This window comes from Asparagus officinalis, chromosome 10 (assembly GCF_001876935.1).
Source record: "Asparagus officinalis chromosome 10, Aspof.V1, whole genome shotgun sequence".
In the NCBI taxonomy this organism is placed as follows: Eukaryota; Viridiplantae; Streptophyta; class Magnoliopsida; order Asparagales; family Asparagaceae; genus Asparagus; species Asparagus officinalis.
In genome coordinates, this window is record NC_033803.1 from 34,095,133 (window position 1) to 34,110,858 (window position 15,726).

At 37.0% G+C, this 15,726-nt stretch overlaps 1 protein-coding gene across 1 annotated transcript in view; it reads right to left on the minus strand.

Moving 5' to 3' along the window:
* LOC109826197 (transcriptional corepressor SEUSS-like) overlaps positions 1-3,032 on the minus strand; it is an 11,507-nt gene extending 8,475 nt beyond the window's left edge. Inside the window, exons 1-6 of the mRNA XM_020393197.1 lie at positions 1,460-3,032; positions 1,263-1,382; positions 1,001-1,049; positions 618-832; positions 389-457; positions 174-271 (exon numbers count right to left, since the gene is read on the minus strand). Of these exons, the coding sequence (XP_020248786.1) occupies positions 174-271; positions 389-457; positions 618-832; positions 1,001-1,049; positions 1,263-1,382; positions 1,460-2,377 (1,469 nt within the window). The 5' untranslated portion in view covers positions 2,378-3,032. The remainder of the gene's footprint in view (positions 1-173; positions 272-388; positions 458-617; positions 833-1,000; positions 1,050-1,262; positions 1,383-1,459) is intronic.

Genomic DNA, 15,726 nt, shown 5'->3' on the forward strand with positions numbered 1-15,726 from the left:
ACGCACAAATCTGCATAATCAGATTAATCACTACATATCCGATTAATTGCTATCCAATATTGCACGGATGCACAATGAAACCGCGTTTTAGAACCATGGCATGCATTGTTTGAATATTGATTCAATTTACAAAAAACAAACCTATCAAAAATTCAGTTTGGCAGATGACTTACCAATTACAACTATTTTGCAATTCCTGACTAGATAAGCCAAAAGATGCATTTTGAACAGCATTCTGATATTTCTGAACCACAGCCCCCAATTGACTCACCTGAAAAGTGTATAACGTCAATTATATATAAACTTTAAGGTAGTACAATCACAAGATAAAAATTAGATAAAATAACTCACCAAACTAATTATTAATAGAAAAACAATGAGTTGGTACCTGAGGTACTATTAACTTCCGAGGAATAAGCTCTTCATGTTTTCTAGCACAAAACTCCCATGAAGCAATCTGGAGAAAATCCAAAACATGAACAAGGTTATAGATCTAGCTGAAAAATCAAAAGAAAACATGAACTAGGTTATCTATGTCCCTCTTTTTGATGGGAGAAAGTGTGTTGTATATCTTAGTAACCATAAAGTATCATATTTACTAATACGTAAATGTATACCTTTAGATCCGGATTGAAAACAATACGTAGATGACCATCACGTACAACGCGCATTTGCTCAAAAACACTCTCCTGAATTGCTTTAGGATAATCAAGGACAATCTGCCCCATGGTGTTGTGAGATTCACGAGGCATATCTACATAAAGTAGTTCCTCCAAAGTACCACTAGCGTATTTAATTTGACATAGCCTTGGCAGAACCTCAGCAGTTGTTTCTGAAAAGATTACATTTGAAGAAGGAAAAAAATAACTAAAGCACAACATTTTTTGAGGCAAGATATAAATCATAAAAGGAACACTTTAAGGCATCATAAGAAACGATTATTCAGATATTAAACTAACACGTAGAATAAGACAAACAAATTTATCAGAATTGTGCGTACCAAAACCACGTCCAGGCTTGCGGTTGCATATTTCACAGTGCCATACATCCTGAAAAACAAGCGGGACAGTCATTGCACAATTATAAAGTTCCATTTCTGAGAAAATACAATATGGAGACATGTAAACAGAAAGACATTCCGTACACAACAATAAGAGTATCGATACTTGAGGTGTAATGCTTTTAAATCTAATCGCCTGAATCCATATTTCACATAGCCATATGACAGATGACTGACATATAATGCAGAAGATGCTAATTACCTGAGGAAAAACACCAGTAGTTTGACGTCCACTTCCATAGAGTGAAACACACCACCTCTTCTTAGCATTAGGAGCAAAGAACTCTGATACAAATTTTCTCCAAAACTCAATATTATTATCCTGCATCCAATGGATTGCATCAGAAATAGAATGGAAAAGAAAGAACAAGTAAAGCACCGGTGACGAACAAAGCTCACCTCCGGTCTATGTTGTTGATGATACATATATTGGGTTAACCGCCGCGCACAAATTCCAGGCTCACAGTTACCTGTCTTCAATTGAGTTCTCAAAGGATGATTCTGCTGAATCTGCTGCGATAATTGTGCTCGCGGCGGGAGGCCCTTAAGGAGCTGCTGCTGCTGTTGATGCTGCAACTGCATGATTCTTTGCTGCTGCAAGAGATTCAAATGTGCAGCAGCCTGTGGAGATTGCCTCGACATCTGCAACAATTGTTGTTGCTGATGATGATGATGATGATGATGATGCTGTAAAAATATTGAAGAATCTGAATGCGACTGCTCCAATTTTACAGGTCCCAAACTTCTCATTGACTGCAACTGTTGTGGCTCCACTTTAACTCCACCAATGCTACGAAGATTATGAAGCTGCTGTGAGCTCGGAACATTCTGATCCAAAGGGCCCATTTGGGCCTCCAATTTAACAGGGGGCAAGCTGCCCAAATTTCCTAACCCCCCTCTAAGTTGTTGCTGCTGCTGAGGAACTGAGAACCGCTGCTGAAAATTCTGCATACTCTCCATCTTCTGAGGCTGTGAAGAATCCCCAGGCAGCTGATTTATTGATGGACCAGCACCAGACGACGCAAATGAAAGCGGGTCGGTCTCTGATGAACCCAAATGTTGGAGGTTCACTCCATTGCCCATGGAGTTGTTAATAAGGGAGGAGACATTGGAGATGTTTCCTAGCATATTCATGCTATTGTTACTGTTGTTATTATTGAATTGGGTTCTTGGGGAGACTAAAGAAGAGAAGGGTTGTTGAGAGGGAATCGGGTTCGATTGGGCTCCGCCGCCCAACAACACGGAGTTAGACTGGAGAAGTGAAGAAGAGACCGACTGGGCCCCGCCGACCGGCGTCGGAGGCCCTGAAGGTACCATCTTCTCACTATAGGATGAAGCAATTGGCTCTAATATATACAACAAAATGAACCCTTAAGTTCGAATATACATTGAGAAATAGAAGGAACAATGGCTATTAACATCTTACAGATTCCAACACAATTTAAAAACAAAGTAACTGGATTTGGATCTCAAAGGGCAAAGACAATAACTCAAACCCACTTTACCTTTTCAAGAAGAATCCTATATCCCATACTAAAATAAGATGACCTAAAAATAACAGAAAGGGCAGAGAATGAATGGGCCGGGGGAGGAGGGGAGGGGAGGGGGGGGATCAGATCTTTTCAAGCTCCAATGAGCTAAAATCCAATCTTTCGCCGAATCCAATGATCTCGAGCTCAAACAAACCCAATTTCTTCAAAATTTTCAGACCAGAGAAAAACCCAGATCAAATATAGAAGGATCAAGCAACTTACACGATTGGAGTTGCAACAGAAGAATTCTACAGTCAGAAAGCTCCTGCTTCTTCTTCTTCAAGGCTCTTGTACCTTTTTTAATTTTCTTTTGTTTTCCTAGGGTTAGGGTCAAGGTTTTATTTCTTTTTTAGTCGTAAAGACGTGATCTTTTCTTCTCTGCAACTGGGAGTTTCCTTTTATTATTTTTTTATTTTATTTTTTTATTCCTCTTTGGAGAATTGAAAGTGTTTTTGGGTCTCTGCGGACGTCAAGTTGCATTTAGATTTGATCAAATCTTCAGACTGATATTAACACTCTTTTTTTAGGATACCTGTACTGACTTTTACCTGAAGTAGCAGGTTTCATGATTCCCAGGGCCTGATATGGTTTTTCATATAAGCCCTCGTAAACTGGTTTTTAGATGCATCAATATTAAGGATGTGTTTGGTAACAACTCAAAATGAGGTTAGGATTTTAAACTTGGGAAAATACTGTTTGGAAAAAAACTAAACTAGGACTTGCCCAATTTCTCTAAGGGTCTGTTTGTTTGCACGAAATTAGCAAAGAAGTAACTGAAGTAGAAGAAGTTCCTCCTACTTCAAGCAAAAAATTATATTTATTTCACCGAAAAGACTACTTCAGCTACTTCTATAAATACAGATGTAGCGTCTAAGTGACACTCCTACTTCCTAGATTTTTTCCCGCACTTGAAAGCTCAGAAGTAGAGAGGAAGTGGATGAAAAGTGGGGTCCACTTAAATTAGAGATTTACCAAGGGCGGATGATCTTAAATAATATATCCAATTTCTATCAAAACAAACAAATAAATAAAAGAATATGATGAAGTACTATTTCCGCTACTTCTAAAAATATATGAAACAAATAAAATAAGTACTACTTCCGCTATATGATGAAGTACTATTTCCGCTACTTCTAAAAATATATGAAACAAATAAAATAAGTACTACTTCCGCTACTTTCTACTTCATAATTGAGGCTACTTCTAAAAATATATGAAACAAATAAAATAAGTACTACTTCCGCTACTTTCTACTTCATAATTGAGGAAATTACATCTTTGATTCATTTCTTACTTCTAATAGTTACGTCCATCCAAACGGGCCCTTAGGAGGGTTATTGGTTGGAACAAGTTGAGACTAAGTGGGATAATTATTCTAATGGAGAAATTTTATCCCTTTGGGATATTTTGAGTGGTGTAAAATGAGAAAATTTAGAATAATGGGACAATATAAAGCTTTGATTTGATAATATATGTGGGATATTTGATGATGTGCTATCTTGTTAAACTACAATATTTATATATCAATTAAGTCTAAATTAATTTATCTAATTGATTTAGTATTATTTGGTATGTTATTATAATATAACACATTATTTTATTTTATACTAAAATATAATATATTATATTATAATCACTAATTAATTATAACTATATTTAATATTATTAATTAATATAATAGTATGATATTGTGACGCCCCTGGTTTCACACAAGGCTGCAGTCCAAGGTGAAACCAATGATGTCAAACCTGCCTTGCACCACACCGTGCAATAACATGTTTTACCATCACAATTAACATCTATCTAGTAGAGTCAACAACAGGTGTAGGTACAAAAGCAAGTAAAAGATAATACAAGAAATAACTGAGGAAAATGATAGTGACCACATAAATATCTCATCATCCCACAAATAGAAATACATATAGTCGATGTCTGAATAGATAAACTGGAGTTCTCAACAAGATTCAAATACAAAAGGTCTGAGAAAAGGGAATAAGGCACACCACCTTTACAACATCTAGAATATAGTCCTCACATGACTAACAAAATCTATAGTGGAGCTCCAACATAAAGCATAACTAAAAATAGACAGCTGAACACTAAATGGTGTCGCCATCAACCTGCGACTCTCCAGGCTCCTGGCTCGTTACCTGAAATGGGGGGGACAACGAGCGTCAAAACGCTAGCGAGTAACATCACAACCAACCCCAAGGGAATAGGGCTCGTTGTATAAGAAAAATACAGTGAATACATAATATTCTAAAATCATAGATCCTAACAAAAGAGGATTTTAGTATTTAGAGATTTACAATACGAGCATAGGTACGTCGAGCGAAATAATCCAAACAAGGAAACCCTCATGTATATACCTTAGCGAAATAATCCAAACAAGGAAACCCTCATGTATATACCTTGTATCTCAAATTGTAAATCCCTAAACAGCAAACCCAAAATTTAATACAGGAACAATAATAAAGAGAAATACAACCCATCTCAGAACTTAAATACTGTAATACAGGAACAATAATAAAGAGAAATACAACCCATCTCAGAACTTAAATACTGTGTCATGTCATAACCCAGTAAGTGTCAAAGGTCAAAATTACATAAGTGTCATGTGCAGCCTAGGTAGCTATCATGTCCAAATCTCATGTAATCATGTCATGTCCTGATTTAGATAAGTGTCATACTCATAGCTTAACAAATGTCCAACACATGGTCTAATAGGTAAATGTCCAACATGAGGACTGAAATGGATTATAGTCCAACACGAGGACTGAAATAATATAGTTTGCCCAACACATGGACCAAATAGTAAATATCGATGGGATATGTGAAAAGATATACTTACACGAATTTCATACGCATCTCGGTGTATGATTCTAAATTGGTGCCCTCGGGTAATCTATCATGCATAGATACTTAGTAAGACTAAAAACAAATGCCAGATGATCGAGGCAAACACTCGAACAAGAAGAAAAATTTTACAGAACAGTTCTGTGCTTAAAACTGTGCGGCGGTCGACCGCCCCGGTCGACCGCACTCAGAGCCGAAACTCACTGTGCAGCAGAAACCCTCACGGTCGACCGCCGCACATCGCGGTCGACTGCCAAGGTATCGCGGTCGACCGCCGTGGTCGACCGCGCAGAGGGCAGACGAATTCTGCCCTTCTGCACGCCCAGCGGTCGACCGTCGCGGTCGACCGCGAGGCAGACAGAAGCCCAGTCTGGGTTTCTGTCAGCTTCAAACCTGTAAACATGAAAATTTTTATTTGATATTAAAATACTAATGTTTCTAATAATCATATAACCATATACGATGAAAACATTGGTGAACTTTATTACCCGAAAACATTGGTGGACTTTTTATAAACTGAAACACAAGATTTTCGCATCATATGCTATAAAGAACATATTTTTATACTCACATATACGTTTTAGGCTCAACAAATCCCATTAAAACTGATTAGAAAACTTTTAAGAACATAGTAGAGGACTGGGTGAGATGTTACTCACCTGAGGGGGTATTGTAGAACTCCTGAACACGCGTGAGCATGCTCCTCCTTCGATAGAATCGCTCCAAATCCCGCTGAAACCCTTCGAGACTCCTCAAAAATCACCAAGAACGGATCTAGGGTTTGAGAGAGAAGAGGGGGGCTGCTAGGGTTTGTAAAATAGAAGAAAATATGTGATTTTCGTGATATAACATGTATATATATAGCAGCAAACCCGAAACCCGAAACCCGAAACTGGAAATTCAGTCTGACTAGGAACATTCTCTTCGGTATTTTGGCTATAACTTTCTCATACGACCTCAGAATATGGTGATTTAAGATTTGTTGGAAATCTCTTGGAGATACCTACAACTTTGGTATTATACACTTTTCCAGATTCTTAATAAATCAGTGTGAAAAACATAGAAACTCTTAACTGGTCAAAATTCCCAGATTCTCACTCTTGGTCTTTGTGCATGATTTGTGTATTTGTACTCACATATATACATATATACATTGAATTGATCTCAAATCAATTCCTAGCATACTCAAACATCATAGTATATTATTTATAAATGTATAACATATTTATTATTATTTATCATAAAGTATTCAAATTTTCGGGGTTTTACATTCTTCCCCCCTTAAAAGAATTTCGTCCTCGAAATTCAGAAATCATACTTAAGCAAATAATAATACTATAAAAGCACGTAGATGGTCAAATTCAACCCGCAAATATAAACATATCAGAATATTTACTCTTGATAAGCATATATGGATATTTATATTTAACAGTCCAGGATAACTATATTCCCACTCAATCCTTAATCGAATGGAACTAGTACGTCGGGCGAAAAAATCCAAACAAGGAACCCCCCCCCCATTTATATACCATGTATTCCAAAAGATTAAGAATTAAGCGAAAATATCCTCATTCTAGTGTTAAATCAAAATATAACCACACAAATAATCGCACACATAAATCAATACACTTCCTCAATAGGTAACGGAAGTCGCGCGGCATAACATCTTCGCGCTCACGAAAATCATCTTCGATGTCTACACTTAACCATAAAAAATGTAAATACCCCCACTTAACCCCTAATTAAATGGAACAAGTACATCGAGCGAAAAATCCAAACAAGGAACCCTTCATATATATACCATATGTTCCAAGTACTTAGGAGATAAGTGTTAATACCCTCATTTTAGTGTTAAGTATAAACATCACCATACAGGTAACCATAAGACATAAACAAGTCATACAAAATTTTAATTTACTTGATCAAACAATTGTGGGTAGTCGCATGTATATCCTCCTCACGCTCCCGAGAAACCTCCTCCACTCCTTTCCGATTCCACTGAATTTTCACCAAGGGAAAAAATATCTTGTTTCTAAATTTCTTGTCTTCTCTAGCAAGTATACAAACTGGGATTTCGATCGTAGTCAAATCAACCTAAAGCGAAATCTCCGATGCGTTCAACACTCGCTGCTGCTCTTCAACATGTAATTGTTTCTTGAACATTGAAACATGAAATACTTTATGCACACTAGACATCGATGCTGGAAGGTCTAGTCTATATGAAACAGTTGTAATACGCTCCAAAATCCGGAACGGTCCAATATATCTCAGGTCAAGCTTCCCCGCCTTTCGAATCGTTGAACGTCTTTCATAGATGATACTTTTAGCATAACTAATTCTTCAAATCTGAAACTCCAAAGGTCTTCATCTCTTATCTGTATAGCTCTTTTGCCGTCTCTGAGTGGCTAGAATCTATTCTCTGATCAATGTTTTTTTTTTGTCCCATAAGCTCTGGTCCAAGCATTAAACTATCATCCGGTTCTACCCAACATATAGGCGATCTGCAAGGCCTCCCATACGATGATTCATATAGGGCTATACCAATTGTCGCTTGATAACTATTGTTATAAGCGAACTCTATCAGTGAAATATGATCCTCCCAGCTGCCTTGAAAGTAAATGACACAAGCCCGCAATATGTCCTCCAACATCTGATTTACTCTCTCCGTCTTATCATCCGTCTGTGGGTGGAATACACTACTGTAAGATAAATCTGTTGCCAAACGAATCCTGGAAACCCTTCCAAAAATGCGAAATGAACACTGAACCTCGATCCGATACCATCATATCTGGAACTCCATGAAGTTGAATCATCTTCCGAACAAATATCCTCGCATACGTCTCAGCTGTACAGTTAGTCTTCACTGGAATAAAATGTGCTGACTTCGTTAGTCTATCTATTATCACCCAAAAAGAATCATTTTCTTTCTTCGACTTCGGCAACCCTACAATATAGTCCATAAAAATATCCGCCCACTTTCATTTTTGAAATAGGTAAGGACTGAAGTGTTCCTGTCGGTCTCTGATGTTACTCCTTCACTTGTTGACAGGTAAGACACTTAGCTACATACTCTGAAATCTTCCTATGCCTATCACTCCACCAAAAGTATCTCTTTAGGTCTTTGTACATCTTAGTTGTTCCTGGATATACTGAATCGCGAATTCATAGTTCTCAATAAAGTCAATCCACCGCTGCTGCCTCTGGTTGAGTTTCCTTCTGGGAGAGAAGATACTTAAACTCTGGTGGTCGGTGAACAATTCAAGATGTGCTCCATACAAGTAATGTCTCGTGACTTCAATGCAAATACTACTGCTGTTAACTCCAAATCATGAGTGGGGTAGTTCTGCTCGTGCACTCTAAATATATGCTTCTACCCTTTGAGTCTGCATCAAGACGCCTCCTAAATCTGCCAATTATGCCTCTGTGTAAACATCGTATGTTCTATCGTTGCTCGGAATAGTCAAAACCGGCGCTGTAGTCAACTTAGCTATGTTCTATCGTTGCTCGGAATAGTCAAACCGGCGCTGTAGTCAACTTAGCCTTCAAGGTATCAAGGCTTTCTGGCACACCGTGCTCCAAATGAATTGTACACCCTTCTTCGTAAGGCGTGTTAGAGGTGTCAAAATCTTCAAGAAGTCCTGGATGAACTCCCCATAATAACCGGTTAAACCCAAGAAGTTTCGAATCTCTATCACCGTCTTTAGCGGTTCCAAATCAAGAATTGCTGTAAACTTAGCCGGATTCACTGCTATGCCCTCTTTGCTGTTGACGTGGCTAACCAATCTGACTTCTGAAGACCAAAACCCGCATTTACTAATCTTGGCATATAACTGATGCTCCTGAAGAGCCTGCAATGCTACTCGTGTGCTGCCTCCGATCTCGAAAATATGAGAATATCAAATTGGCCTATGAAGGGACGGAAAAACTCGGTTCATCACATTCATGAATACCATGGTGCATTAGTCAACCCAAATGACCTGACTAGAAACTCTAAAGATTCACATAAAATTAGGAAAACGGCTTTGGGAAAATCCATCTCCCAAATCCGTAACTACGATAACCAAAACGAAGATCAAACTTCGAGAAATACTACATTCTCTGCAACTGGTTGAACAAGTCATCAATCCTAGGTAATGAGTATCTATTCCAGATAGTGACATTGTTCAGCTCTCTATGATCAATACACAATCTCATATTACCGTCCTTCTTCTTCACGAAGAGGACCGGTGCGCCCTACGGAGAAATAACTCCTACAAATAAAACCCTGAGCTAACAACTCGTCCAATTGGGTCTGAAGCTCTCTCATCTCAGCTGGTGCCATACGATAGGGTGCGCGGGATATCGGGGCTGTGCCCGATTGTAACTCAATACAAAACTCGACCTCTCACACAAGAGGTAACTCAGGTATGTCCTGAAAGACATCCTGATACTCTGAGACAACTCTAGTCTCCAATAAATCAATACTCAGATCCCATCGCATTGCCTCCTCGATGTACGCCAGAAACAACTCGATCTGCAAAACGGTAGCCCTGAGAGGTTGCTACAATAATCTCGGACCCATCGGACGCTCGCAAATTGACTGTCTTCACAAAGCAGTCAATACTAGCCTGGTAGGATGATAACCAAACCTTACCAAGGATAACATCGAACCCGGACATATACAACGCTATCAAATCTACAACAAACTCTGACTCATCTAATCTGATGACATATCTCCTATAGATAGAGTGGACACCTCCCCTAGAGGAGTAGATACTGATAACGGAATATCTAAAGAATGTGCTACAAGCTGAAGCCTACCCACGGAGGTATGAAAGATAACCGAATTTTCTAAATTAAATTAGATCCGATCTGAAAAAGAAATCACGAAGAAAGCTCCACCCGTACCCTAATCACGCGGTATTGCTGAATAAACTCTGCTAGCGATGCAACATATATGGGACCATTTGTCCTTCAAAAATCTCCTGGATAATGTAAATCTGTCCTGCTGGTCCCTAAATCCTCGGAGTAACAAGTAGTGCCTCTATTTCCCCGCTATTGATCAAAATTGCGACTCTGAGACCGTCGACTGTGACCTCTGTCATGCTGGCTTCCTGCTAATGTACTGCGACAAGTCTTCCGTTTTTGTTTGATCTTGTTGTGATTGTAACATGTACTCCATACTTTGAGCTACTTCGGCGCTCTCGAATCACATCGTGCTCCTTTCTTATATTGTACTTGTTGCTGGGTAAAAATTTTCTTCCGCTGCTAGGATTCTCTAGATTCCGTAATAGTTCTTTTGCCATTGTCATTATTACTATTCTGGTTTTGATTTCTTCCTTCACTATGGGTATATCTCCCTGCTTCACTTAGACTAGCTCTAACTTCTTCTTGAAGTAGTGACAAAAATTCTCCCAAATTGGTGATAATCGCTACCCTGTCAAAAATCTGGATGTTGTTGCGATTATCCAGCGATATCCTCAATGCTGAAATCATCTAACTTCTGCTTGGTATTAAGTCGACGTTCAAAAAAAAAATCTTCATATACCCTTTTCTTTATGGGTGACAACTGAAATTGGTGTGCCTTGAAACTCTGGTGCTCTTATAGTCTGATATATTTTTATTTTCTTCAGAGCTAACTTCCTGCTCTGCGGCCCTTTAAATAGTTGATTATGATGGTGGTGCCTTGCCATAAGATCTACTAGGTACTGGGGAGCCTGCTGCGGCTCAGGTAGCATCTGATGTAACTCGGGTGGAGTTTGCTGCGATTTAGCCTGTCCAGGTCTCCGAGTACGTGGCATACCATAGTCTGACATCTAAGCATATAACAAAAAGAGTTCATGAGTCAAAATAGATATGTATATATATACATACATAACGTGTCACCATACGATTTTCACAACGCATAGTATTCATACAAACACTTTACACAAAAAATAGTTATCATACAAAAAAAAATTCTCAAATTTTTTGAGATATACGCATATATCGTCCTCACTCATACTAGGAAATCCTTAGCGGACTCTATACATGAATCCTAAGAAACTCTATCCTAGCTCCACGACTCGACACAGGATGATCCTAAGGATACTGGAACTAGAGCTCTGATACCAACTGTGACGCCCCCGGGTTCACACAAGGCTACAGTCCAAGGTGAAACCAAGGATGTCAAACCTGCCTTGCACCACACCGTGCAATAACATGTTTTACCATCACAATTAACATCTATCTAGTAGAGTCAACAACAGGTGTAGGTACAAAAGTAAGTAAAAGATAATACAAGAAATAACTGAGGAAAATGATAGTGACCACATAAATATCTCATCATCCCACAAATAGAAATACATAGTCGATGTCTGAATAGATAAACCGGAGTTCTCAACAAGATTCAAATACAAAAGGTCTGAGTAAAGGGAATAAGGCACACCACCTTTACAACATCTAGAATATAGTCCTCACATGACTAACAAAATCTATAGTGGAGCTCCAACATAAAGCATAACTAAAAATAGACAGCTGAACACTAAAGTGTGTCGCCATCAACCTGCGACTCTCCGGGCTCCTGACTCGTTACCTGAAATGGGGGGGGGGACAACGAGCGTCAAAGCGCTAGCGAGCAACATCACAACCAACCCCAAAGAAATAGGGCTCGTTGTATAAGACAAATACAGTGAATACATAATATTCTAAAATCATAGATCCTAACAAAAGAGGATTTTAGTATTTAGAGATTTACAACACGAGCATAGGTACGTCGAGCGAAATAATCCAAACAAGGAAACCCTCATGTATATACCTTGTATCTCAAATTATAAATCCCTAAACACCAAACCCAAAATCTAATACAGGAACAATAATAAAGAGAAATACAACCCATCTCAGAACTTAAATACTGTGTCATGTCATAACCAAATAAGTGTCAAAGGTCAAAATTACATAAGTGTCATATGCAGCCTAGGTAGCTATCATGTCCAAATCTTATGTAATCATGTCATGTCCTGATTTAGATAAGTGTCATACTCATAGCTTAACAAATGTCTAACATATGGTCTAATAGGTAAATGTCCAACACGAGGACTGAAATGGATTATAGTCCAACACGAGGACTTTAATGGATTATAGTCCAACACGAGGACTTTAATGGATTATAATCCAACACAAGGACTGAAATAATATAGTTTACCCAACACATGGACCAAATAGTAAATATCGATGGGATATGTGAAAAGATATACTTACACGAATTTCATACGCATCTCGGTGTATGATTCTAAATTGGTGCCCTCGGGTAATCTATCATGCATAGATACTTAGTAAGACTGAAAACAAATGCCAGATGATCGAGGCAAACACTCGAACAAGAAGAAAATTTTTACAAAACAGTTCTGTGCTTAAAACTGTGCGGCGGTCGACCGCCCCGGTCAACCGCACTCAGAGCTGAAACTCACTGTGCAGCAGAAACCCTCACGGTCGACCGCCGCACATCGCGGTCGACCGCCAAGGTATCGCGGTCGACCGCCGTGGTCGACCGTTGCACGCCCAGCGGTCGACCGTCGCGGTCGACCGCGGAGGCAGACAGAAGCCCAGTCTGGGTTTCTGTCAGCTTCAAACCTGTAAACACGAAAATTTTTATTTGATATTAAAATACTAATGTTTCTAATAATCATATAACCATATACGACGAAAACATTGGTGAACTTTATTACCCAAAACATTGGTGGACTTTTTATAAACTGAAACACAAGATTTTCGCATCATATGCTATAAAGAACATATATTTATACTCACATATACATTTTAGGCTCAACAAATCCTATTAAAACTGATTAGAAAACTTTTAAGAACATAGGAGAGGACTGGGCGAGATGTTACTCGCCTGAGGGGTATTGTAGAACTCCAGAACACGCGTGAGCATGCTCCTTCTTCGATAGAATCGCTCCAAATCCCGCTGAAACCCTTCGAGACTCCTCAAAAATCACCAAGAACGGATCTAGGGTTTGGGAGAGAATAGGGGGGCTGCTAGGGTTTGTAAAACAGAAGAAAAGAGGTGATTTTCGTGATATAACATGTATATATATAGCAGCAAACCCGAAACCTGAAACCCGAAACTGGAAATTCAGTTTGACTAGGAACATTCTCTTCGGTATTTTGGCTATAACTTTCTCATACGACCTCGGAATAAGGTGATCTAAGATATGTTGGAAAGCTCTTGGAGAGACCTACAACTTTGGTATTATACACTTTTCCAGATTCTTAATAAATCAGTGTGAAAAATATAGAAACTTTCAACTAGTCAAAATTCCCAGATTCTCACTCTTGGCCTTTGTGCATGATTTGTGTATTTGTACTCACATATATACATATATACATTGAATTGATCTCAAATCAATTTCTAGCATACTCAAACATCATAGTATATTATTTATAAATGTATAACATATTTATTATTATTTATCATAAAGTATTCAAATTTTCTGGGTTTTACAAATATATTATATAATAATTGATATAATATACAAACAATATATTTAATATAATATTTCAATAATATAATATTTAATCAACTATTATAATATTTTGTTTAATTCAATATAATATTACTTAAAATATTATATTATTATTATTAAAAATATAATATTTTATTTTATTTTATGATAATTACTATAATTTAAGTAGAATAATTAATGATGTGGCTTCTTATTAAAATATAATATTTATAATAACAGTAATATACTATTTAATAAATTTTTGTTGCAAAATTATCCCATTTTCGTCGTGATTATCATGAAGTTAAGAATGAGATTATTTTTAGAGGTTAGGACAAAAAGTTTGTATAGAATTGGGATAATTTTAGGAAAAATGGGGGTAATTGTCTAAATTTATTGTCTTAATGAATAACACATTAAATTGAAATCTCAATCACATTGTCCCAATGAATAACATCATAAAGTAAAGTCTCAAAAATTATCACACTTACCCCAAAATTACACCAACCAATAACCCCCCAAAAAAAGGTAAGAAACACTTATTATACTAGCTCTTTATTGGTTACCTTCTCGTTTACTTCTAAACTGATTTACAGTAAAAATGAGTATGTATCAATCCTGATCTATTTTTGTATGAATTGCCAATTACACCCTAAAGGTTGTTTGTCGCCTATCTAGATATTTTTTCTTAGCTAATCCTGAGATAAGAGTATGATACGATTGTACAATTGTGGGGCTACTTAACGGATTCTAATGAATGGTTTTCTTATAATTCTTTAGTTGTTTAAAAGTAAAGAGTTTTAACTGTCACATGAGAGATGCAAATATCCATCCAAAATTAATATTTGATTTATGAAATTAAAACATATAGCTTTAGGCGTCACCTACTATTTGTCAACTATTTAAGAATAAAGTATTATTATAAATATCAATGTGTAGTTAGTGCCCATTTATCAGGACCCTAACTATAGAAGATCTAAGATATGTCTAGCGAGTTGAAGAAATACTATAGAAATATTAGAAAATGATCAAAGTTAAATTACTTTTTTGTCTCTTATTATCTTAATTTTTTGTTGTTAGTTAAATTTAATTTCAACCATGCTATCTTTAAATAGTTTATAATTTGGTTGGCATTAATAATCAAATAAATAGAAAGTAACCCATCAAAAAAAATAAATAAAAAAGAAATAGAAAGTGATAAACAATGTTATGATTTACCTATTTGTCATCTTTTATTTTATTTTTGTTCATGATTTTCGCTCCTTTGTGTCTCGACAAATATAAGCTTAAGATTACTTGGACGCCTCCTCTTGTCTTTGAACATATCTTTTTAAGAGGTATTAGTTTTTGATATGAATATATTGAATAATCTCATTGTATTATCTCATTAATGACAAAATGAACAAATTGGAGAAACATTATTCTACTACCTCATCCATGACAGTAGTGTTTATATCAAAATTAAAAGATTTTATCAAACAAATTAAAAGAGATGCAAAAGATATAAGAGATAAAAAGCAGCTCAAAGAGAATAATAATAAAAGTCAAATGAAAAAAAAAAACCATGCTGTGTCATCTAATTATAGATTGACCCTCTATAGTTCTAATTGCGTAAATGGACCTCCAAATGAATTTTTTTACTCTAAAAGATTAAAATTTTTTGCCAAGGAGCATAGACTCATATAGTTGTATTGGTATGGATAGACCCTCAATCACTAATTTTTCTACTCCTAAACGAGTCAAAAAGAATAACCGAGGGGATCTATCTGCACTTAGGCAAACATTACAAGCGTATATCCACAAAAATTGAATT